The sequence below is a fragment of the Tachysurus fulvidraco genome, chromosome 7, assembly GCF_022655615.1.
Source record: "Tachysurus fulvidraco isolate hzauxx_2018 chromosome 7, HZAU_PFXX_2.0, whole genome shotgun sequence".
Classification (NCBI taxonomy): Eukaryota; Metazoa; Chordata; class Actinopteri; order Siluriformes; family Bagridae; genus Tachysurus; species Tachysurus fulvidraco.
The window spans coordinates 17,679,655-17,704,554 of NC_062524.1; the positions used below are offsets into that span (position 1 = coordinate 17,679,655).

Sequence of the window (24,900 nt, forward strand, 5' to 3'; positions counted from 1 at the left end):
TGCCTGTTTACTTGCTTTCTGCAACATCCAGCCTTGCATCACCTCTCTTCTCTTCTCGCCTTGTCTTTTCCAACCGCTCAGGTCCTGCTCACTCTGTGTCTCGTTACCCCTTCCAGTTGCAGATAGACTAAGCAATTGGCTCCCACACCACTGACCAGAGTTTGAATCCAGGCCTTAACAGTTATGCATGTTTGATACCGATTTATTAATAGAATTTAATTCAGTTTGAATTCAATCATTCATTCAACAATTAATTAATAATTAATACTGTTTGAAGCAGAAAGCCCCTGCAAATCAGAAACAGTCAAAACAGTCAGAACTTAAATCACAGCAGAAGCAGTCCTGTCAGTGTCCTGAAAATTGTATATTATTGTAAATAAGTGTTTCATTTTGTATAGCACAATAAATAAAACAATCGCCAAGTAGTGACAGTCTATTTTTATTGTTATTGGTGCCAGTTGCCCCCCCCCCCAACTGCTAGCTGTGCATCCCACTTTCGAATAAAGCTGATTCTGATTCTATAAGTGATCTTGTTTAAGTCATATATATATATATATATATATATATATATATATATATATATATATATATATATATATATATATATATATATATATGCTTGTGTCTGTATCTTTGCACACACTTGGCAGATAAATCTGATTCTGGTTCTAATGAATTCTACATGTGATTTTATTAAAGTTCTGGATCGTTGTGTTTTAATCACGATCGACAATTAAAACACAACGATCCAGAATTTTAATAAAATCACATGTAGAATTCATAAAATAGAAATATACATGAGTAAATAAGCAAGACAGTGACTACACTGTACAGAACTGTTTTGCTAAAGACAGGGAGAGTGAAAGGGAGATTTTGTGCGCATCTTCCTGTTGCTGTACATTGATGCTTTTTGGTTGGAAGGAATTTGTAGGCGTTATATTTACAATCTGGCAACCCTGTTCCTGCTGTGCGTCTGTTGAATTATCCCCAGGACGCCTTGCGAGGGCGCTGACACGTGTTCTGTAGCCCCTGAAGCGTCAGTCACGTGAACGGCGGCAGCTCGCACGGTTCAGTCTGAACAGTGGCGACTACCGGGGATTCCTCTTTGTAAGCACTGCCTGCGTCACGTGACCCCAGAAGGCTGTTTTGCGGACATTGTAGAACGCAGAGATCCAAGCGTTGAATTATGGACGAGCCGCCTGGTTTCCGGTAGTCTACGTGCTCGACGTGTGAACTCTAGGTGGACGGAGCTACAGAGAGCCAGTCAGTATGTCCCCGATGCTCCTGCAGAAACTGTTCAGTAAGAAAGCCGCGGCTACCGTCGGGGGCGCCAGAGAGAGAGCGGCGGAGGCGGAAACTCGGTAAGCTGACGGTTTGTTATGGGGGATTCGGTACACTAACGGCACGCACGCGCACTTATTCATGTTCATGTAACACTGCGTTATGGGCTTCTTATGCTCTCCTGCTGTTTTTAGAGTGATGCTCGCGTGCTGTTTGTTTTTAGAGTGATGCTCGCGTGCTGTTTGTTTTTAGAGTGATGCTCTCGTGCTGTTTGTTTTTAGAGTGATGCTCGCGTGCTGTTTGTTTTTAGAGTGATGCTCGCGTGCTGTTTGTTTTTAGAGTGATGCTCTCGTGCTGTTTGTATTTAGAGTGACGCTCTCGTGCTGTTTGTATTTAGAGTGACGCTCTCGTGCTGTTTGTATTTAGAGTGATGCTCTCGTGCTGTTTGTATTTAGAGTGACGCTCTCGTGCTGTTTGTATTTAGAGTGATGCTCTCGTGCTGTTTGTATTTAGAGTGACGCTCTCGTGCTGTTTGTATTTAGAGTGATGCTCTCGTGCTGTCTCTCGTGCATCTTTTCCTCAACTCACCGGTTGCATCATCTTGCATTAAACCTTCTTAGTCACATATTTTCACTTACATTTATGTTTCTGTGACTCTCAGGGGGCGAAATTATGTCCGCAGTAAACATTAATTTATTTTCGTTTGGGTTCATTACTTCCGGTTTTGTTGACATAGCTTAATCCAGATAATAACCAGCCTCGTCTGTGGAATCAAAACAAATAATAAACTGTAAGTTGCCAGATGTGATCTATAAGCGATAAATGTAAATAATATTATGTAGGGTTGTCGCTACATAACGCTTTTTAAATCTAAAATGCCACGCATGCGCATACTAGCCTACAGCGCCGAACTGTTCCTGTTGCGCATGCGTGGGAAGCTTGAGGAAACAACCAGTAGTCAGTCATATGACTCAGTTGTTATTCTCAATTTCACTCTCATGTTGTTGTTTTTTCATCACTGCTTTAACATACAAAATCACACTCAGTGTGCACTATATTACCCAAATGTTAGGAAGTCTGACATGCGGATGAACTTTAATTCTTATCCCTAGAGGTTAATATGGAGTTGGCCCACATTGTGCAGCTCTAACAGCTTCACATCTTCTCAGAAGTATTTCTACAAGGTTTAAAAAATGTGTTAAGTGTTATGTATTGACGTTGCAGAAAGTCGGCGATGTCTGCCCGTGCGTTGACCCTGCTATGTGATTTTACCACTTGCTGAGTTGCTGTTGTTCCAAATCGCTTCCACTTTGTTGTTATACCACTAACAGTTGACCGTGGAATATTTATTAGTGAGGACATTTCACAAACGGACTTATCACAGTACCACGTCTGAATTCACAGAGCTCCAGTCTGCATGAAGAGGTGCTTGATTTTATACCCCTGTGGCCAAGGAAGTGAAATGAACACCTGAATTCAATGATTTGGAGGGGTGTCCCAAAACTTTTGGTAATATAGTGTAATGCTGTATAACAACACTTAATGTGTGTTAATGTTATTGCGTTTAACATCTAATGTGTCAGTCATTGTAACCAACTGTGTACACCTGTCTGTCTCACTCACATGTTAGTCTTCAGTGAGAATACTGAGCAGTGCTGTCTGGTTGTGATACTAGATTTTAGTCCTATTCATCTAATATCTATGAACAGCTCACTTACTGTACTCACAAGGTCTAATCCATGGCACAGTAAGAACATGAACACGGTAAATAAAAATTTCATCCGAACTTAAAAAACATTGATCTTACAGTTCTGTCATCTGCTCTTTAGTGTAATATGGAAAAAGTGACAAAGTACACAACCAATTTCACATGTTTTATGCCTGTGACTGGATTTCTGCCAATGACATTTTACAGTCTTGTCAGCAAAACGGTTTGAAAAATATTTACATTTGGCAGAAGCCCCTATCCAGAGTATGATTTATACAACTAAATAGTTTAGTCGAGGGTTAGGGGTCTTGCTCAAGGGCCAAGAAGTGGCAAATTGGTGGTCCTGGGGTCTGAACCACTCAGTGGATTTTAGGTTGTTGATGCTACTATGCTTATTCCACCAAAATCCAAAAGATTTAGTTTAGTCTTTCCTTTTTGTATTCTACAACAGAAATATCCATGAAAGCTGCTATGCTGATAAATTATCTACATACATGGATGCATGGTATTAGGAATTAAAGCAGCAGTCAGTAACTTTTTAAATGTACCATAAAATCGTGTTGAATGAAATGGTAATTAAAGTTTGTAACTTTTATCAAGTGTTAAATGAAATCGCAGTATTATGAGGTTTTTGTTTTTGGTATAAGCAAAAGCTATTTTTTTAAATTTATTTATGTTAAACTTTCACCAATCAAAGGAGCATAGCACAAATTAGCCGGTTTTTCGTCTCGGTTTTTCTTCTCACAGTTAATTGGTGACGTTTCTTTCAAGTGTTATGAGAAAACAGAATTACAGAGAACTGCTTTCTCTGATTAGATGCACTGCTTGTCCTTGTAAATAATTACCTTTAAAAACATTTATAATGTGAGACATTCAAAGTTCTGCTGTGGTGTATTGTGTCAGTGATTTACTGGTCTCTGCTTAAGACAGACGGGTATAAATTTCCCGCTTTGGGGAGCGTTATCAATCGTCCAGTGTGAAGAGACCAGAGTATGTCAGTGGAAATAATATTTCACAGTCATGATACTGTGTTTATTTTTTATGGAAATACCGATTTTCCAAGAAACAGGTTGATGTGATGAAGCTGTTCACACCACATCAATTTATATTTTTATTAGTTTAATCTCTGAAAATTTTGAGGAGTTTCACGTAAACCGACATTTGATTTGACATTTGATTTTTTTTTTCTGTTTTACCAGCTACAAACATTCCTTCCATCAATTCTCTTATTTTTCCCTCGATTGCCCTATGATAAGGCATTAAAACGTCCATCAGATTGAAGCTTGTGCTTGTGCTGAGGTGTGCAACTTTGGCTGCAGAGAATGTCGTATGACAGTTGGATCACATGCTCTGTGTGTGTGTGTGTGTGTGTGTGTGTGTGTGTGTGTGTGTGTGTGTGTGTGTGTGTGTGTGTGTGTGTGTGTGTGTGTTTGTGTGCGGGCCCGCATGTGACAAAATGAAAGAGAGCCAGTCATGTGATGTTTGACTTCTGTCCAATCTGTCATCAGCTAGATAAGAAAGCACTCCCTTACATGCTAGGACAACCTTTCTGACTGTGTGTATGTTTTGTTTCTATTGTGTGTGTGTGATAGATATGTGTTAGTTTAATTGTCTAGTTTTGTGCCAGTTCTACTACAAGATGAAGATTAAAAGTCAGAGGAAATACAACTCAATGTGGTGGTCAGATGCAGATGTTTTATGTGACAGGTATTTTGTGTCTGTCTGTGTGTGTGTTTTATGCTGTAGATATAATGTTAATAACTGTTAATGGTGTGATTTATTTTTAACTCTGTCGCTTTAACTGTATTTACAATAATGTAAATACTTTTGCACAGCAGCTGCTTAAAAAGTCTGCTTTTATCCAGGTAACTTGTGGAAAAATAGATGTCGGACATCAACCTAAGTTTTCTCTCTGTCTCTCTCTCTGTCTCTCTCTCTCTCTGTCTCTCTCTCTCTCTCTCTCTCTCTCTCTCAGCTTTTTGTAGTTACCAATAAACAACTAGTTCGTAATGCGAGGTCTAAGTGTTTTTTTGGAAGGAGTCTCCAGTGTCAGTGCTCTGTAACAGTCAGAGGTAAAGCTATAGAACATGGAAAGGACTTTATCATAGAGTAGTTTCTCTTTAACATGACAAGCCATGTGATCCTTTGTTTGTTTGTTTGTGTTTGGTTTTTTTCACTGTTCCTGTAACGTAAGTGAGAACAAGACGTCACTCTTTTTGCGGACTTTCCACAACACCGTAAATCTGTATAACGGATGAAACTTTGAACATAAAATCCTTTTTTTTGCTAACGAACATGTTAGCATTAGCAAATGCTTTAATACAGCTGGAATAAGACATTTCTGGATATTGTTGGAAACACGTGAATATGTCCATGACGTCGCTTATTTTCCTTTAACAGCTTTTGTCTACTGTATGTTTGTGTTTTTAAAGCAGAAACCACGTACTGTGGTGAAACTCATGGAATTTGGTGTATTGTAGAGTAAATACAGAGAAACACTCACAAAACTTCACAAAAATCTTCGCAGCTAAGCTAATCATGTGTTCATGGATACTTCCTGTTAGCTTTCAAACATGTGATTTTTAGGGAATTTAGTCATAGCAGCATGCTGACCGGGTCATTATTAACCAGCATGTCCGAAAAACTAACTGCTGTCAGTGGACATTTTATATATGGATATTTTACTGTCTGAAAACGTCCCCTTTTTATTTTTAATCACATTTGACAGCTAGCTTGCAAGTTAGATGCTAACTAGCATGCAAAGCTGAGGGAGTTGAAATGTGAAGCTTTCCCAAGCACACACAAAATAAATCATGCTTGTGATACAGTGATACATCAGAAACCATATATTCAGTAGGATTTATTGAGCCTTCTGGTCTGCTGTCTGAAGGAACGGCCTCATGTTAGCACCTTTAGCTTAAGTTAGCATACACCAGAGCGAGCTAGCAGTGCTGGGGTGAAGTAAATATGTAAAAAATAAATAAATCTGGCATCTCGTTTACAAAATATATTTAAAGTTTAAAATGTATAAAATACTGTATTTTAGAGGGATGTATCTCTGCAACTGCAGATTCTTTATAGTTTTTTATGTTATTTTATTCAGCTGTAGTCAAGCAAATTTATGCAATGGAACAAAATAGATTTTGAGGTAAATGTTATGATCATTATTATTATAAAAAAATTTATTCTTTACCTCAGCTATCCTCTGAATTCAGAATTCAGAGTTAATGAATGTAAGCATAGCCAACACACACACACATTTCTGTTTTAGTCTCTCTTGGTAGTAAAATACTGTATGTTCATTCTTGTGGCTTATCGGTGTGTGTGTGTGCGTGTGTGTGTGTGTGTGTGTGGTTTACAGCCCAAAAGAGCCTAAATGTTTGCATTTGGTTACTAGGTTAGAGAGAGAGAGAGAGCTGCTTTAAAAGAGGGTGTGGCCGTCTTAGGAAACAGCCCGATGCCTTTTGTATGACATGCCCGAGACCGTGTGTGTGTCAGAGTGATTGTGGTCATGTGACACAGTGCTGATCACGTGACCTAAAGAGGATGTTGAATATTGTCTGTGGGTTTTGTTTTTTTTGAGAGTCTTATCAAGGGCTATTTGTAGTCCACTGTGTGTGTGTGTTTTTGCGTGAGCACAATTTTTGTGGCTGCTTGTGTTTGAAAGTCTTTCCTAGTGTGTAGTGGCAGTACCAGCCCAAGCAAGTGTTGCTGACACACACACACACGCGCACACACGCTTAATGTGTGAAGATAAAGAGACTTTGTGTGTGTGTGTGTGTGTGTGTGTGTGTGTGTGTGTGTGTGTGTGTGTGTGTGTGTGTGGGAATAAGCATTGCCTATGCGAAGCAGGGTATTGTTCTGCAGCTGGCCCAGTGTATCTCTAACACACACTTTGTCAACTTAAGATTAGAAATATAATAACACACACACTTAATAGAAATCAGTGATCACTCTCTTTCAAAGAAGAAGTGGTGCATTTAAAGGAATAGAAGTGTGTGTGTGTGTGTGTGTGTGTGTGTGTGTGTGTGTGTGTGTGTGTGTGTGTGTGTGTGTGTGTGTGTGTTCAGCTGATGATGCAGCACAATTTAATAGAAACTTGTGGGAAAAGAGGGAGCGGACCAGTCAACCTCCTTCCAGCCTCTTTTCAGCAACAGCGAACACAAGCTCATGTGCATGTTTGTCTGGGGGTGTGTATGAGTGTGTGTGTGTGAGAGAGAGAGAGTCAGGGGAGTCTGAAAGGCCAAAATGGGCGTTCTGTGACCGGACAGGATGGAGAGCAGGTACTGTCTACACACATTTGAGTGTGTGTGTGTTAATGCCCGTGCTCTCTCCGAATGAGTGTGTATTCTAAAAGCTGGATACTGTATTTCTAATGTTTTGTAGTTGCTATTATTAAAACTGCATTGGGTTTATTTGTGTATCATATTGACATCTTTGACACATTGCTGAATCTCTCTCTCTCTCGCCATCAGTTGGGCTTCTGCTGAGTTTGATCTCGCACAAATCCGACTGATTGTGTATCAGGATTGTGAAAGAAGGGGTCGCCAAGTACTCTTCGATTCCAAGGCTATACGGAAGCTCGACCCGTCTGAACTGGTATGTAGTGTGTGTGTGTGTGTGTGTGTGTGTGTGTGTGTGCGTGTGTGTGTGAGAGAGTGAGTGATTTATATGCTTTTTAAATTAGTCACATGTTCAGCAACTGCTCCCTTGTTTGGATCATATGACAGGTGTGAGTAGTCTGAAAACTGGGTCAAACTGTGTGTGTGTGTGTGTGTGTGTGTGTGTGTGTGTGTGTGTGTGTGTGTGTGTGTGTGTTTTCTCTTTTATTATGATTATGTTCATTATTCTGAAATCTTACTTTAGATGAAGTTTGTGCCTAGTCATATGATCACAAAGCTGTTTCCTGAGGCACATGGTGCATGAATCATTTAAAATCATAAGGTTGAACACGAATGTCAAGAAAATCATCTGATTATTTTTTTTAATGCTAAACTTATGTGATAGTAAAAGTGTCAAATATGAAAGTCTTAAACAATTCTGAAACTTTAGCTTATGATGATGATGAGGTTATGGACACTTTTCTACAGGTCCTTCTCAAAAAATTAGCATATTGTGATAAAAGTTTATTATTTTCCATAATTTAATGATACAAATATAACTTTCATATATTTTAGATTCATTGCACACCAACTGAAATATTTCAGGTCTTTTATTGTTTTAATACTGATGATTTTGGCATACAGCTCATGAAAACCCAAAATTCCTATCTCAAAAAATTAGCATATTTCATCTGACCAATAAAAGAAAAGTGTTTTTAATACAAAAAGTCAACCTTCAAATAATTATGTTCAGTTATGCACTCAATACTTGGTCGGGAATCCTTTTGCAGAAATGACTGCTTCAATGCAGCGTGGCATGGATGCAATCAGCCTGTGGCACTGCTGAGGTGTTATGGAGGCCCAGGATGCTTCGATAGCGGCCTTAAGCTCATACAGAGTGTTGGGTCTTGCGTCTCTTAACTTTCTCTTCACAATATCCCACAGATTCTCTATGGGGTTCAGGTCAGGAGAGTTGGCAGGCCAATTGAGCACAGTAATACCATGGTCAGTAAACCATTTACCAGTGGTTTTGGCACTGTGAGCAGGTGCCAGGTCGTGCTGAAAAACTAAATCTTCATCTCCATAAAGCTTTTCAGCAGATGGAAGCATGAAGTGCTCCAAAATCTCCTGATAGCTAGCTGCATTGACCCTGCCCTTGATAAAACACAGTTGACCAACACCAGCAGCTGACATGGCACCCCAGACCATCACTGACTGTGGGTACTTGACACTGGACATCAGGCATTTTGGCATGTCCTTCTCCCCAGTCTTCCTCCAGACTCTGGCACCTTGATTTCCGAATGACATGCAAAATTTGCTTTCATCCGACAAAAGTATTTTCGACCACTGAGCAACAGTCCAGTGCTGCTTCTCTGTAGCCCAGGTCAGGCGCTTCTGCCGCTGTTTCTGGTTCAAAAGTGGCTTGACCTGGGGAATGCGGCACCTGTAGCCCATTTCCTGCACACGCCTGTGCACGGTGGCTCTGGATGTTTCTACTCCAGACTCAGTCCACTGCCTCCGCAGGTCCCCCAAGGTCTGGAATCGGTCCTTCTCCACAATCTTCCTCAGGGTCCGGACTTCCCACTGAGGTGCCTTGATACAGCACTCTGGGAGCAGCCTATTCATTCAGAAATTTCTTTCTGTGTCTTACCCTCTCGCTTGAGGGTGTCAATGATGGCCTTCTGGACAGTCCGGTCGACAGTCTTACCCATGATTGCGGTTTTGAGTAATGAACCAGGCTGGGAGTTTTTAAAAGCCTCAGGAATCTTTAGCAGGTGTTTAGAGTTAATTAGTTGATTCAGATGATTAGGTTAATAGCTTGTTTACAGAACCTTTTCATGATATGCTAATTTTTTGAGATAGGAATTTTGGGTTTTCATGAGCTGTATGCCAAAATCATCAGTATTAAAACAATAAAAGACCTGAAATATTTCAGTTGGTGTGCAATGAATCTAAAATATATGAAAGTTATATTTTTATCATTACATTATGGAAAATAATAAACTTTTATCACAATATGCTAATTTTTTGAGAAGGACCTGTACAAGTCTAAAATAAGCCATGCAGGTATGTAGAAGAGGGCAGACAGCGCTTTCCTCTGAGTGTGTCGATAAAGACAAGGTTTTTTGGCTTCACACGTCTTGGAGGAGCCGTGTGTTAGTCTTCACCCTCATGGTCGGTAGCCGTTGTTTTTTTTGTTGTTGTTGTCCAGGGTTAGCTGGACTAGCTGGGTTTGTGTTGATTAGCTGATTCGTCAGATCTCAGCTGTTTGTTGGTTTAGTTGGATGATCAGCAGGCTGACCGTCAAATGAAACACAGGGGCGAGTGAAGGTCATTTTAATGGTATATAAAGGAAAGTATTAGAATACAAACGTGTCATAATCTTGGACAAAATTATCTTGTGTCTTTTTGTCTCACAGAATGTCGAGGAGACAAAAGCTCCGCCCACTCGGGGCGGTGCATGCCAAATCGGCTGCAAGGCAAAGCAGAAAGAGACTCCGCCTACTTATCAGGTTTGTTCATAACACACTCGGTTCAGCCCAGTAGTCCGAAAGTTGGGTATAAAATTAACACGTGTGTGTTCACTCAGTATACAAGACCATCTTCAGATGTGAATATGCTCGGGGAGATGATGTTCGGCTCCGTCGCCATGAGCTACAAGGGGTCGACGTTAAAGATTCACCACATCCGGTAGGTTTAAGGATAAAACTGCTTAAATAGCACGGCTGTTATTAGTAAAGTCTCATTTCCACTTCCTTTTGTAAGGTGTTTATGCTGTTTATTAGGGATAGTGATAATGGCCGGTGATTATTATTAATAAAGGTGTAATTAGTTTAGTGTGTGTGTGTTTGAGAATGCCATGAATTTTAAATTATTTGAAATCTGAATATATGACTTGGCTCTAAATTGGTATTTGGTTTGAAATCTGAGTTTCCCTGAGACATAATGATGTGTGTAAATGTTTGAGTAGGTTTTACAGCTGTGTGTGTGCGTGTGTGTTACACAGATCTCCTCCTCAGCTGATGGTCAGTAAGGTTTTCTCCGCACGCTGTGGCAGCAGTAACGCAGGCAGCACCAACACGTGAGTCTCTGGTTTTTCCTGAGCTTTTTTTTTTAGCAGTCGTGTTTTCGTTACAGTCCAGACGGAAACAGAAGCACGTGCTGATTTCAGTTGCTCTTTATTTAGTGTGACTGCAGCAAGCCACATCGTTACAGGTTAGATTTGTTAGGAAGTCAGATCAACTTGTTTAAGCCGTGAAGCTCTTTAGACTTTGTAATTCCTGTTAAGTAATGATGCTCCAACAATTTCCTCTAAAAACTATTTTTTATCTGTTGTACGGCTCATAAGTTGAGTTTTTTAGCTACTGTTTTCACTCTGACGCTCTGTTTCTCTAGTCTCCAGGACAGCCTTGATTCTATTAGCCAAACCTGCCCAAGTCGCAGCAGCAGCATCGGTAAGACTCGCACACAAACACACGCTAACGCTCTTTTCGGTTTAGCTACATTTACTGCATCATGTCCCACTTTTAACATCTTGCGATACAGCTGTATCTCTAGAAGAAAGGACACAGACTATGACGCACTCACGCGCTTCTGGGGCTTTTTTTTTTACATAATTTTTTTATCTAGTTATTCAAGGAGAGGATATTAAAGGAGGTTTGGGTCAGTAAAAAAAAATCTCTACATCAGACTTACATCTAGATGTTGTGTTTTGTGGTTGTTTTGTTTTTGCTTTCTGCCAGGATTTAGTTTCTAAGACCTTTTTATTGTATTTAAGACAACAATGAAACATCAGGGTGTTTGTGTGTGTGACTAATGATGCGCTTTTAATACACATTTAAATAAATGTGACTCCTGGGTGAAGCATGTGGGCATTTTAATCGGCATCTTTTTTTCTAGCTCATAGTAATCCTGTGGACATGCCAGGCCGAGGACACGGTGAAGACAGTGACAGTGGAATCGCCCGTTCAGGTAAAAAACACGCGCGCATGCTCGAACATGCAGCTTTCCTTATGTTTCCTGCCAATGACCGGTTTTAACTTTCTCCTAACTGCACAGCGTCACTCAGCAGCCTCCTGGCCACGCCCCTCCCTTCCCCCGGCTCGTCCTACAGCAGCGGGTGTGCAAGCAGTTACCAACGGCGATGGCTCCGTAGCCAAGTGACCAGCCTCCAGCATGGCTTGATCCCTCGCTGGTGCGTGTGTGGGGAGGTGTATAAAGGAAGTTATGTTTGTGAACAACGTAGAAATTAGAAATTTAGAAATTATGCCGGAAAAGGTCGACAATAGAGTCGATAATAAGTTCTTGCCATAAATTCTTGCGATTTTGGTGCCTCTTCTTTACTCGTGTGTGTGTGTGTGTGTGTGTGTGTGTGTGTGTGTGTGTGTGTGTGTGTGTGTGTGTGTGTGTGTGTGTGTGTGTGTTTGTGTGGACGTGGCAGGAGCACTGATGAGATGTTCAGCCTGTCAGACGAAAGCTGCAGCTCGAACCCTGGTCTGGGCCGCAGGAAGATGATCGCAGTCAGCATCATCATCAGCCTGCCGGAGAAAGAGGAGGAGAACCAAAGCTTTCAGGAATTCTTCTTCTCCCACTTCCCCCTGTTCGAGTCTCACATGAACAAACTGAAGACTGCCATCGAGAGGGTGAGTGCGGCACTGCCAGTTCAGACCAGGACGCCTCGCTGACCTTTAGTGGCCGCAGGACACTGGGGCTCTTTGTGTCCACGAGGCGCATTGCGCTTGTCTGGAAAATGTTTATAGGACAATGACGAGTATACACGATCACTGAGGGTGGTTGGGTTTAGTGGGATGAAAATAAGTGTGTGGTGTGTTTTTTTTTTGTTTGTTTGTTTTAGGCAATGATTGTGTGCAGGAGAATAGCAGAGCCTAGTCAGCGAGTGCAGGTGTATCTATGTCGGGTTATGGAGGCACTGGGAGAGTTCAGGTGTGTGTGTGTGTGTGTGTTTGTGTGTGTGTGTGTGTGTGCGCACACGCTGTGCTGTGCTTGATGCTTTGTTCTTTTGCATGCTTGATTGTTTAAGTTGGACATATTTGTCTCATCGTATCCTCATGGACTGTGCTATGGTAAAATTTACAAGGATGACCGTGTGGAACCTGTACATGGCTCCACGGATCACTGAACCCATCTGGCTGACCATGGTGTCCCAGAGTGCTGAGCGAAACCAGCTGTGTCAGAGCTTCCTGAAGGAGATGAGCCTGCTTATGGAACAGGGGGCCAAGAACCAGTGAGTAAACAACTATTCAATTGTATCTTTATTAACCTGTTTAATAAAGGTTAACTGAATATGTTCCATGCTCTAGGTTCCTGTCTTCTCTCCTCACTGCGGTCCTCATGCATCACCTCGCCTGGGTTCCCACGGTAATGCCAAGCAGCCACCAGCCAATGAAAGCCTTTCATCAGAAACACTGTTCTCACAGGGTAGACTCTCTGGCCAACTGTCACCCCTACAACCCACTGTGGGCACAGTTAGGTATGTGTACACACACACACCACTGTGGAATGAGCTAGGTGTATGACACACACAAACGATCCCCTGTGGAGTGAGCTAGGTGTATGCAAAGACAAAACTCACACTAACTCACTTAACTTCATTATTCACTCTACAGTATGTCCTTGATTGGTATGGCTGAAAGGTGTGTGTATGTGTCTTGTAGGAGATCTGTATGGTGCGTTGGGTTCTCCTGTTCGAGTGTGTCGTACTGTGGTTGTCGGGCGCAGTCGTGAGCTGGTGCAGCGTGTGCTGTACATTCTGTCCTACTTTGTCCGCTGCTCTGACCTCCTGGAAAACACACTTCCTCACACACAGACAGAAAGTCCTGCCGATCCATGCCCTTCTCAAACCACTAACCCCTTCTCCTGTTTCGAGAGGACCAATGAGAGACCATTTACCTGTGATTCAGAGGCTGCAAAGTCCACCCTTAACCCTGAAAAGACCAATGAGAGAACAGCTGATACAAATCCCACAGATCCGACTTGCAGTCTGGAGGAAACCAGCACAGAAGCAGGCGACTCTGACTCAGCTGCCTCCTCCCCCTTTTCTGAAACAACCAATGAGCAGCTAGGATGCGATCGGGAATGTTCATGGCAACTGGGACTAGAGCACTCGTTAGCCAATCCGAGCCCTCCTGTGCACAGAGTGCAGTTCATGATTGGCAGCCCAAAGGAGGGGGAGAACAACAGAGAATGTGAGACGAGGACTGGACATCGGTGTGAGCGTGGCTTACACAGGAAGATGCCCAGTAGGCTTTTAACAAACAGCTTGGACAGTTCGGATGAGGAGGAATCATCTCACAAGCAGACATGCGCAGGAAATGAAATGCCGCAACATGAGCTACCGCTCCCAAGGTAACGGAAAACAAGGTTACCTATAGTTCATAATATATTGATGCTAGTGTGTGTTTGAATGAGAACGCTGATTAACTCCCTGCATGATGCTCCTAACACCATGCTTCACTGTGGAGATGGTGGGATGGTGTTCTCAGGGTAGCACATATAGTCGTTACAGTCCTTCATTTCAGCTCCCATGGTGACCTTCAGCTACAGAGAAACAGTACTAAAAATAGTTTAACCCATTTACACATATAAGAAGGACGTTAATTTCCAACAGAGCTAAGAAGTTTGTCTCAAAAATATATTATTGGGTGTATTAGTGATTAGTGGGATTTTTTTCCTCTATGACATGATTCCGTGATTCCGGTCGAGTCCAGCTGTGATGTGGAGCTCCGACCCGACATGAATCATTTCGGTCGCTCTCTGCTCGGAGGTTATAGTCCACAGTACATGCCTGACTTCGTCCTGCACGGCGTCACCTCGGATCAGCGGCTCAAGCAGTGCCTGATGGCCGACCTGGAACACACAGTACTGGTAAGTACTGACCCATCAGTAAGCGTGTGTGTCCACAGTTTTAGATCTGAACAGAAAATAAGATCATTGTTGCATAAAGTACAGGCTGTGGCAATACACAGCCAAGAGGAGGGCAGGTAAGCTCTGCACCTTGTTAACAGGCAGTGGAGAATGCAAATTCACTAGCCAGTAGCCGTGCATTTCCTCTGCTGTGCAATGTATTACATCACCGTGCTGTAGGATTCTTGACTTTGATTGGTCAGAGGCTATCGGGTAATTACGGAAGTAAGAGAGCTGATGTTAATAATGCAAGGTTCTAAAAGTTTACGTTTATTACCTATTGTGATGTAACGTTACGTTGCTTCACACAAAAAAGATGTCATCATGTGCTTCTGTAATACTGACTTCGCTGTAACAAGTAAGTGTGTGTGTGTGTGTGTGTGTGTTTAGCACCCTGCGTTGGACGAGCCAGTGGCTGAAGCCATGTGCATCGTGGCAGACACGGACCGCCTCAGCGTTCAGTTGGCTACTACGCAGCGGCGTGTGTGTGAGCCAGGCCAGCTAGGAAGAGACGTGATGGTCTCCAACCTCGTACACACACTCCTCACATCTGTGCTGCAGCTGCACACACTCAACATGGCCGCAGACTTTGTACGAATCTCTGTTCTGTGACTCTTTTTTTTTCCTGGAAAACAGTGTATGCACATCCTGTTTAAACGTGTTTGCGTGCGTTGCAGTGTGTCATGCATTTGGAGGACCGCTTGCAGGAGGTGTACTTCAAGAGCTGTTCTTTAGCAGAATATCTGAAAGGACAGCAACGAGTCCATGTAAAGGAACTGGGACTAGCGCTGGGGTAACACACACAACACACACCAACACTGCCAAGGCAGCCCCTTAAGTGTCTTTTACTCCAGCAATTTCTGACAAATTTGTTGTTTTTATACACGTTTTTAATCTAAACGACACATCTGTGACACAAGCGTGTTCCTGTTATCACTAGTTTATAATGCGCTGACACTAGAGACTCCTTCCGTAAGCATTAAATAAACACGTTCGTACAGAAAACTTCCCTATGATTACACATTTTCTTTGATAAATGTCACGTTTCCCGTCTAGTTGTTATTAGATTTTGTGCAGGACAACATATCACCTGAACCACAGGAGGTGAAAATATGTGGCTTCCTTATAGAAGACTGTGTGTGTGTTTTACTTGTAGGATTGATTCCAGTGATCTTCCATTACTCACAGCTGTCGCCAGCACACACTCGCCCTACGTTGCGCAGATCCTTCTGTGAAAGGAGCAGCTTCGCTTCACCGACCAATCAGAGTGCTTGCCTCCCACAGCAGACCAATAAGCAGCCGATCTCCTTGGCGATGATCCGCCCGACCAGGGTCATGTTGCTAGCCTTTAAAGAGAGATCAGACTGTAAGGTTTACATCTTCTCTAAACTGACTGTGTGTGTGTGCGTGAGTGTGAGAGAGCGTGAGCTTTTTCTTACCTGCACTATTTCCATGGTATTGTTTTGTCTTAAAAGTAAAACTGGATCAGGTAATGCTACATTTAATGTCGTTATATATTACAACAGGTGACAAATTAAAGTTTTGTTTATTTTTAAAGTAGCACATATTAGAAAGGATTATTCTGGTTAAATTTGATGCCAGCTTCAAATCCGCAAAGGCAATCTGGGACGAGTTTGAAAAAGCGCAGCAGATTGTTGCTTTTCTCTTAATTTGCTGCCTACTTATCCATGGGCTTTGTTTTTATAAAGTTTTGCATCAATATTGATGTTCTGGGTAAACTGCACGTGCTGCCTAAGATTAATACAATGCAAACAAGACGTCACTTTAAAAAAGAAGAGTTGGATTACAGCAGCGTTTCTTAACCCTGTTTCTGCAAATCTGTTATACAGTCAAATTAAACAGTTAAGATTAGGAAATTGTGCACTGTGATGAATTAGGGTTATTTACAGTTGGTTTACAGAATCTGAACCTGTGTAAGATTTTAGTATTTATTATAAGAAACAATACCTGTCAATCACCTTGAATAACTGTACTTTTCTGTACCTTTTGGTTAAAACTGATTGGTTTTTTGTTTTGTTTTGGCGTCCTCTTGTGGTGGCGCTGAGGTTTACAGGATCGTTCATAAATACCAATAGGGTTTCTACCAGAGCTGGTGGTTTGTTTGGGTTGTTGTTGTTTTTTTTTTTTTTTTTTTTTTTTTGTTTTTTTAGGTGGGGGGGGGGTTGCACTGTTATGGTCTCATTTATCTCTTCATCAAGCTCTAACTGTATATAATGATGGCTTATTATACAGCACATGTAATCATTTACACAAGAAGCTAATACTAACAGCTTTCTGGGTTTGTGTGGATAGATAGATGGATGAATTGTATCAGGTGCTACCATGTTCTACACTGTGTAAAAAATATGTTTTAACATATTTTCTATACTTTGAGTAAACTTTACTAATAAGTTTCCCTGTAAGCCACATCCAGCTCTATTTAGGCTACTATTCGAGTCTTCATTTTGCTTAGTCTTACTTTTCTTTTAAATGTACCAGAGACTCTTTGTTATTTTTTTTTATACACTGACTTCTACCTCACGGTTGCTTTTAAAAGCAGTCCTGCTCTCAGACGTGAAAGACACGACTCGTGTCGATCGTTTTTAAGTTCGATCCTTGGAATATGGAATAAATTTGAATAAATGTCTCAGTTGAAAAACTCGTGTGTCGTCTGGATATTTTTTCCTGGGTTTGTCACTAAAACAGGATTTTGTTCTTGAAAAGCATTATATTCTCACACGGTGTGACATGCAATAAGATACAGAGTGTGTGTGATATTGAAGCACAACATACGCTTCTTCGACGTACTCTTCTTACAGAAACCGAGTTCAGAGAAATTTACAAACATCCCACTCAATATCTCTGCATCTAAATTGTTTACTTTTATTCTTCCAATTAAAAACAAAAATGAAAACTTAATGCTTTCATTTGGTCTGTTAAAAGTGGCATAAAAATAATTACAAGCAGAAAAAAAACAGGAATATGATATTTAAATAATTTTAAATGTTAAATATTTAATTTTTTAAAAATTGCTGAAGTTTAACATTTCAAATTGGTCCCTAATGACCAAGTCAGAGGAGACGAGGAAGAAAGCTGGAGAGACTCCAACAAAAATCTCAACCTCATCCTCATCCTTGAAGATAAATTATTTCCCTTCAGTGACTGTCTGCTATACGATCAAGTAACATCACAACCTTCATCTGAAGCTTGATAGAACCACATTAATTAGAGAGATCTGTGAGGAGTTTTACAGCTTCAGAGCACAAACTGTTCCTCTCCTGGTGTCTCTCCTGCACAGGAGAACCAACCACTCAGGCAGGATGGACTGTATTATGCTGGAAAAGGGAGATACAGATGAGAAGGTGTGTGTGTGTGAGAGAGAGAAAGAGATCCGTGTCTCCTTACTGTTTCTCACATGTGCTTTAAATAAACCCTGTGTTGTTGTGTCTCTTAGGAGACGACGATACAAAACCCTTCCAGGTGAAAACGTACCTCGTTCCTACAGCTGTTTAAAATTGTAAACGTAACACAATCCATGTTCATCGGTTCACTTAGTTATCATGGGTTCAGGGGTTGAACATAAACCCTGGTTGTTGATTTAGAGAATAAAGCCAGCGGAGAAAACAGAGGAGAAGAAACCTCAAGAGGAACGTCGATTCAGCAATAAGGCTTTGTATCAGATGATCATTTGAATTGAGGGTAAAATATTTAGATAGAAACAGTCTGTGAATAAAGAACTGGAGCTTTAAGGCTGGAGAAGGTTTACAGTAATGAGGGAAAAACACTTATATGTAAATATTGGTTGGCACTGATGTGTTATTTCTGTGCGAAGTTTCTGGTTTTCTGCTGCTCGGATGTCACTCATTAAACATAAAGAATCATTTTAGTCTGAATATTATAACAAAATACACTTTGGACACCAATAAAGAGTATGTTTTAGTTATAAAGTCTGTCTAGTTGGTTATGCATGATTTTTTACCCCGATAAAGAAAACTGCTCATAAAGTCTTATATTTCTTCCATCTTGGATCTCTTTTTTTTTGCTGCTGATGCAGGCAGAAAAAAAGAAATGAAGCTTCCTGGATTGGTTTTAAATCAATTATCACTTTTACTCTCACATGACTGACTTATTAATAAATCAGGAGGATTCTTCTCTTTGTTTTGTCAGCACTGGGCCACAGGAGAACCGTGCATTGTGTTTGTGATAATGTGCCTGAAGGATGAGTGACCGGATTAAAAGGATCGTCATGTGTTAAGAGATACGCTCAGTAATGCGTTTTATTGTCCCAGTGACACCTGACCTTTATCTGTGTGTGTGTGTGTGTGTGTGTGTGTGTGTGTGTGTGTGTGTGTGTGTGTGTGTGTGTGTGTGTGTGTGTGTGTGTGTGCGTGCGTGCGTGTGTGTGTGTGTAAAATAGAGAAGGGTGTCAACTTGACCATCTCATTCTTCTCAGTCTAACAAAGTGAACCAGTGGCTTAACATCCCACAAATTTTGCTATTAAGCTGTGTTTCAAATTTTTAGATCATTTTGTACTTTAGTTTGGAATAAAAAACAAAACTTCTACAAAGTGCACACCTGAAGATCTGAAGCTCCCTGAGGAGTAACCACAGTCATGAGTAAGCCAGGGTTTCCTGACTGTGTGTACGCACAAGCTGCCAACGTTTTTCGAGCATCCTGTGTGGAGAAGACCCTGGATTACAGTGAGTACACTGAAGGACCTGGAGTACTGCGTTATGCCCCGGTTCCACACCATGCTGCCGGAGATGACAGGCACGAGTGCAACACAAAACTAAACAAGGCTCGGGCATATGAGCTGGCATTCAACACCCTGAAATGTAAGACCCAACTTTAACAGTCTGTACATTTAATTATTTAGTGACATCACTAACAACGTAATGAGTTTTTAAATATTGCTAATTCCTAAAAGTTTAATTGAGAGAGAGAGAGAGAGAGAGACAGAGAGAGACAGAGAGAGAGAGAGAGAGAGAGAGAGAGAGAGAGAGAGAGAGAGAGAGAGACTTTTTACAATCCTTTATTTGCACAAGTCAAAAGTGTGAAATAAATTAATTAATTAATTAATACTTACCTGAATTGTAGTTTATCGACCTTCACTTTCCCGCTGTGAAAGCAATTAGTCTTAGTTATGATTGGAAACTTGTGATTGAACCCCAGAAAACCAACAAAGAGAAATAATTCACCTTAAGCGACGTTTCTCAAGCTCATTAGCATCACCTACTGACAGAGAGAGAGAGACAGAGAGAGAGAGAGATAGAGAGAGAGAAAGAGAGAGATGGAGAGAGAGAGAGAGAGAGAGAGAGAGAGAGACAGAGACACAGAAAGAGAGAGAAAGAGAGAGAGTCTTTTTTTTTAACAGACAGGCAGACCGAGTGAAAGAGACAGACAGACAGAAAGCAAGAGAGAGACAGACAGACAGACAGAGAGACGTTTAGGGAGCGATAGAGAGAATGAATGAATGAAACAATGAATGAATGAGAGGCTGTGACCTTCAGTGTGAACTTACTGCTGCATTCCCATGTGGTTCTCAACCTTCTCTGGTTTTTTATTCTCTGTGAAACTCCGACATTTCCATGAATTTGAACGCAAGGCCACGTTTCCACACGATCTGTTCTGAGTAATCATACAGAGTGCAGCCCGACTCTGACACTTGTCTCGTCTAAGTTTTGCCTTCTTAAATCGTTTAACAAGTCGCCTTCGAAAACATGGAGCTCTGAGTTGTGCGTCAGATCAGAGCGCTCAGTTCCCACAGGCTTGTCTCTCATCTATACTTCATCCTCCTCTTCCTTCACCCTTTCATCCTGCTCTCATCTGTCTGCATTATTCAAGCAGGTCATCACTTGGGAACCTGCAACCTGCACCATAGAGTGTAGAAATGTCTGGATCTTTTTTAGTCGTTCTTCATCTACACCAGGATGCCTTTTGTTGTCTGTAAAAACCTGTTCGTATTTGATTTGACGATAAATTATGTATTTTATTCTATCCAGTCCAAGCGCTGTTGGAGGACGTCCTGATGGACAGCTGCTTCCAGGCGGCTCAACAACTGGTGAGTTTGTTTTAGATACATAAAAAAGGTTTGCCAGAAATTATTCAACAGCATTCAGTGGGAACTGAATATTTTTATGGGTTTAGCCGGATGACCTCATGGACCTGGCAATGGTCATGCTGTATGACCTCCAGGACAGGAAGTTCTTGCCCAGAGAGCCAATGACGGGAGAAGGGGGGGGGCCTGTGGAGGAAGTGAGGCTGGTGGAGGACAGTCTCTTCAGGTTTATGCAAAATTATACAGAAACATGTAAAGCTCAACATTTATTGGTAGCTTTAACCCCTAAAATGTTTGTGTGTGTGTGTGTGTGTGTGTGTGTGTGTGTGTGTGTGTGTGTGTGTGTGTGTGTGTAAGGTTTAGGACTAAGCTTGCAGCTTCGTTGGCTCGCTTCAGAATCAAGCAAGATCTGGTGTGTATCGATGACATTCTGCCAAAAAGTCTGAAAGAAAAGCACCAGAAAAAGCACAAAGTACCCACCTGTGCCTGGGTCAACACACTCAAGAGCAGGTACACACACACACACACACACACACACACACACACACACACACACACACACACACACACACACAGACATAAACAACACACTCAAGAGCAGGTACACACACACACACACACACACACACACACAGACATAAACAACACACTCAAGAGCAGGTACACACACACACACACACACACACAGAAACACAAACACAAATATAACAGAATGAAGAGCAGGTACACACACATGGACATACACATACACACATACAACACACTCAAGAGCAGATACACACACACGTACATACATACACACATACACACACATATACACGCATATAACACACTGAAGAGCAGGTATATACACACACACACACACATACATTTACAGCATTTGGCAGACGCCCTTATCCAGAGCGACATACATAAGTGCTTAAATCTCTAACAATGAATACATAGACATGCATACATACACACACATACAACACGTTGAAAAGCAGGTACACACACACACACACACACACACACACACACACACACACACACACACACACACACACACACAAGGGTCTGACTCGTAATCCTAAGGTTGTGGGTTCGAGTCTCGGGCCGGCCACAACTGAGGTGCCCTTGAGCAAGGCACCGAACCCCCCAACTGCTCCCCGGGCACCGCAGCATAGATGGCTGCCCACTGCTCCGGGTGTGTGTTCATGGTGTGTGTGTGTGTGTGTGTTCACTGCTGTGTGTGCACTTTGGATGGGTCAAATGCAGAGAACGAATTCTGAGTATGGGTCACCATACTTAGCCATATGTCACGTCACATACACACATACAACACACTGAAGAGCAGGTACACACACACACATACACACATGCACATAAACATACACACAAACCATAATTTTTCTGACTAACACACATGTGACACTGCAGCGTTGATGAAGTGTGTGTGATGCTGAAGACACAGGGCTTCGTCCAGATCGATCCACACACACATCTGGAAGGGAGTGTGTTCTGTAAAGACACACACTGTCCGGATGTCCTTCTGTTTCCACCCAGAGCACAAGAACTTGTAGACAAGACGACACTGTTAATGGATCACACACTTATAATACAGGTAACACACAAACACACACATACACTCTCTCTCTCTTGTCCTGTGTCTAATGAGCATGTGTGTATGCGTCATGAATTATGTGTGTTACTTAAAGGAGAAGTCCCGCAGTCTGGCTGTGTGTGCGCTGCGGCCCCTGATGGCCCAAAACACCGACATTCTGATAGCAGGTTCATTCTCCGCACACACCGTGGCTCAAGTCGGCATCCAGGCTTCCGTCTTTTCCAACCACGTCTACGTCTGTGGGCTCCCTGCTGACTCCGCTCACAGGGAGGAGCTACAAGCGGCGCTGTCTCTCATTGGCTGCAAAAGTGAGAAAGTTTGGATATCAGAACATTTCTACCAGCAAAATATTCATAACTATTTAATTGTGTGTGACTGTGTGTCATCTGTGTGTGTGTGTGTGTGTGTGTGTGTGTGTGTGTGTGTGTGTGTGTGTGTGTGTGTGTGTGTGTGTGTGTGTGTGTGTGAAGACATACGCTTGCTGCCTGAACAGTTTTCCGAGCTTCACGAAGGCGATACACGTCTCCAGAAGGTTCGATTAGTTCTGGTGCTGCCCCGGTGCACAGCTTCAGCACTCGCTGACCCCATAGCACATATAATAAATGAGGATGGAGGTACGGTGAACACCAGACGAGTGCCATGGCTTAAAAATAGGCTTCTGAGACCCTGGGGCTTTTAACAAAAAAACCCAGAGCATGTTTTGTACTGATAGGAAAGCAATATATTTCCCCTGGTCTGTAGGATTACATGTAAAGGTGGTTGAGGAGGAAGAAGAAGGGTAAGGGGGGATAAAAATTCAGGCTGAATTTGAGTGAAATTGAATCGATTTCTCATCAGACAAGAATCTGCTGTGGGATCTGTCTCAGGGCGTCGTGTCTGAGACAAAGCTGGAGTCTCTGACCAGAAAACAGATACAAGACCTGAGCCACGCCCTGACCTGTAAGAAAACACACACACACACACACACACACACACACACACACACACACACACACACACACACACACACACACACACACACACACACACACACACACACACACACACACACACACACGTATGTATGCCTGTGTGTTCAACTTTGAGAACCTAATCTTTTTGCTGGTCTTTCCCCCTGATGACGGATGTCTACGAGTTCATTCTAAAGCTTAGAAATGATATCATCTGTTTCTTTTGAAGAGCTTAGCTCAGTACTTTGATTGGATTCTGCCTCACATACGTTTTTTGCATAAAAGCATCAAACGAATAAGCACGAGGGGGTAAAGTTAGCACTAGTTTGTATGAGAAGTTCCTTATACACAGATTATAGCTAAGCTGCAAGTGTTATATTTTCAGGCTGCAATGCAAGAGTGACTTTCCATTAAAAGTGTGTGTGTGTGTGTGTGTGTGTGTGTGTGTGTGTGTGTGTGTGTGTGTGTGTGTGTGTGTGTGTGAGAGAGAGAGAGAGAGAGAGAGAGAGAGAGAGAGAGAGAGAGAGAGAGAGAGAGAGAGAGAGAGAGAGGGCGAGGGCAAACGAGGACATGTTCTTTTTCTTGTCCTTTCTTAGCCAGCTTTCTGTCTAACTGCTGATCTACTGAGGGGGAAAAATCTGTATTTTTAGATAGGATTCAGTTTTATAGAATCAAAAAAAATAAATAAACACTTTTTCCTATATGAAGTGTGGATTGCATTCAGCTGAATAATCTGAGTTTTTGATGATTGATGAAATAACTGAAAACTGATGACGCTGCGATTCTTCTCAGTGATATTAGTGTGATTCATAACCTACAGTTCCCAAGGTGCACAGCGTGGTGTACTGCACGTGCTCAGTGTTGGAAGAGGAGAACGAGCTGGTGGTGAAGAGAGCGCTGAAGATCGCCGCTGTCAGGAGCAAGTTACAGCCGTTCAGGTGCACACACACCCCATAAACATCATCAGCCCACGTATGAATGACCTGTCAAAATATCAGGAGGACTTCGAGAACCTGCCCTAGGCAGAGTTAAGTCAGAAATGTGGTGTATTGTGTTGTACATCTTGGAGTGAGTTAGAGTTCAGGGGTTAAAGGAGGAGTTTGATCAGATCTAACTCCACACCTTCTGCAGTGAGAGAGAGACTTTTGTCTTTTAAAACACTTTTTATTCCAGTATAAGCAAGAAATAATCTTAAAATATTTGTATAACACTGAGTGCTACATCTTAAAAATAAATAATATAATAAATAAAATTAAAATCAATAAATGAGGAGTGAAAGAAAGAAAGAAAGAAAGGAGAGAGAAAGAAAGAACGTAAAAAAGAAAGGGAGAGAGAGAGAAAAAGAGAGAGAGAGACTTTTTTTCAACACTTTATTTATACAAGTCACATATCATTAAAATTCATGGCGACTTAATAAATAAATAAATAAATAAAGAAAGAAAGAAAGAAAGAAAGAAAGAAAGAAAGAAAGAAAGAAAGATGTTAATATGGTTTCTACATTGTTTAAAAAATGGGTGATTAGTTGAACTCTGGTGCAAAGTTCAGTTCTCCTTCCTCCACAGAGCACAATGCATTCTCCCAACACCACACACATTTAAAACCATCAACATTGTTCATACTTTTGTAAAAATTAAAATCAATTAAAATTCTTGATTTTATCAGCCTTTTTAGTATCGTTGTGGCCTCACAGTCAGCGTTGGCTCAGGTATATTGCCATCTTCGCTTGACCGAAGATGAAGTTGACCAGTTGGCACCTGAACCTTTGTTTCCTAAC

General features: G+C 41.7%; 2 protein-coding genes across 6 annotated transcripts in view; both read left to right on the forward strand.

The window, feature by feature from the left end:
• Nucleotides 1-765: 765 nt before the first annotated feature.
• Nucleotides 766-17,173, forward strand: fnip2 (folliculin interacting protein 2). 5 transcript variants are annotated; one of them, XM_027174406.2, is made up of 17 exons: nt 766-1,361; nt 7,465-7,588; nt 10,011-10,103; nt 10,181-10,281; nt 10,598-10,672; nt 10,987-11,045; nt 11,491-11,562; nt 11,650-11,785; nt 12,032-12,233; nt 12,446-12,534; nt 12,632-12,835; nt 12,912-13,081; nt 13,266-13,956; nt 14,319-14,475; nt 14,905-15,105; nt 15,192-15,307; nt 15,671-17,173. In XM_027174406.2, the coding sequence occupies exons 1-17, from the start codon at nt 1,270-1,272 to the stop codon at nt 15,747-15,749; spliced, it is 2,661 nt and encodes an 886-aa protein (XP_027030207.1). In that variant the 5' UTR covers nt 766-1,269; the 3' UTR covers nt 15,750-17,173. The 5 variants fall into 5 exon arrangements, with proteins under 5 accessions (XP_027030207.1, XP_027030209.1, XP_027030211.1 ...); XM_027174408.2 differs by having other exon boundaries at nt 769-1,361; nt 12,689-12,835; XM_027174410.2 differs by lacking the exon at nt 766-1,361 and adding an exon at nt 1,403-2,790.
• A 1,755-nt stretch (nt 17,174-18,928) lies between these two features.
• LOC113660694 (putative methyltransferase NSUN7) overlaps nt 18,929-24,900 on the forward strand; it is a 9,450-nt gene continuing 3,478 nt past the window's right edge. The window contains exons 1-9 of the mRNA XM_027174389.2: nt 18,929-19,350; nt 20,518-20,576; nt 20,663-20,799; nt 20,931-21,083; nt 21,993-22,176; nt 22,271-22,484; nt 22,647-22,790; nt 23,014-23,115; nt 23,947-24,064. Of these exons, the coding sequence (XP_027030190.2) occupies nt 19,128-19,350; nt 20,518-20,576; nt 20,663-20,799; nt 20,931-21,083; nt 21,993-22,176; nt 22,271-22,484; nt 22,647-22,790; nt 23,014-23,115; nt 23,947-24,064 (1,334 nt within the window). The 5' untranslated portion in view covers nt 18,929-19,127. The remainder of the gene's footprint in view (nt 19,351-20,517; nt 20,577-20,662; nt 20,800-20,930; nt 21,084-21,992; nt 22,177-22,270; nt 22,485-22,646; nt 22,791-23,013; nt 23,116-23,946; nt 24,065-24,900) is intronic.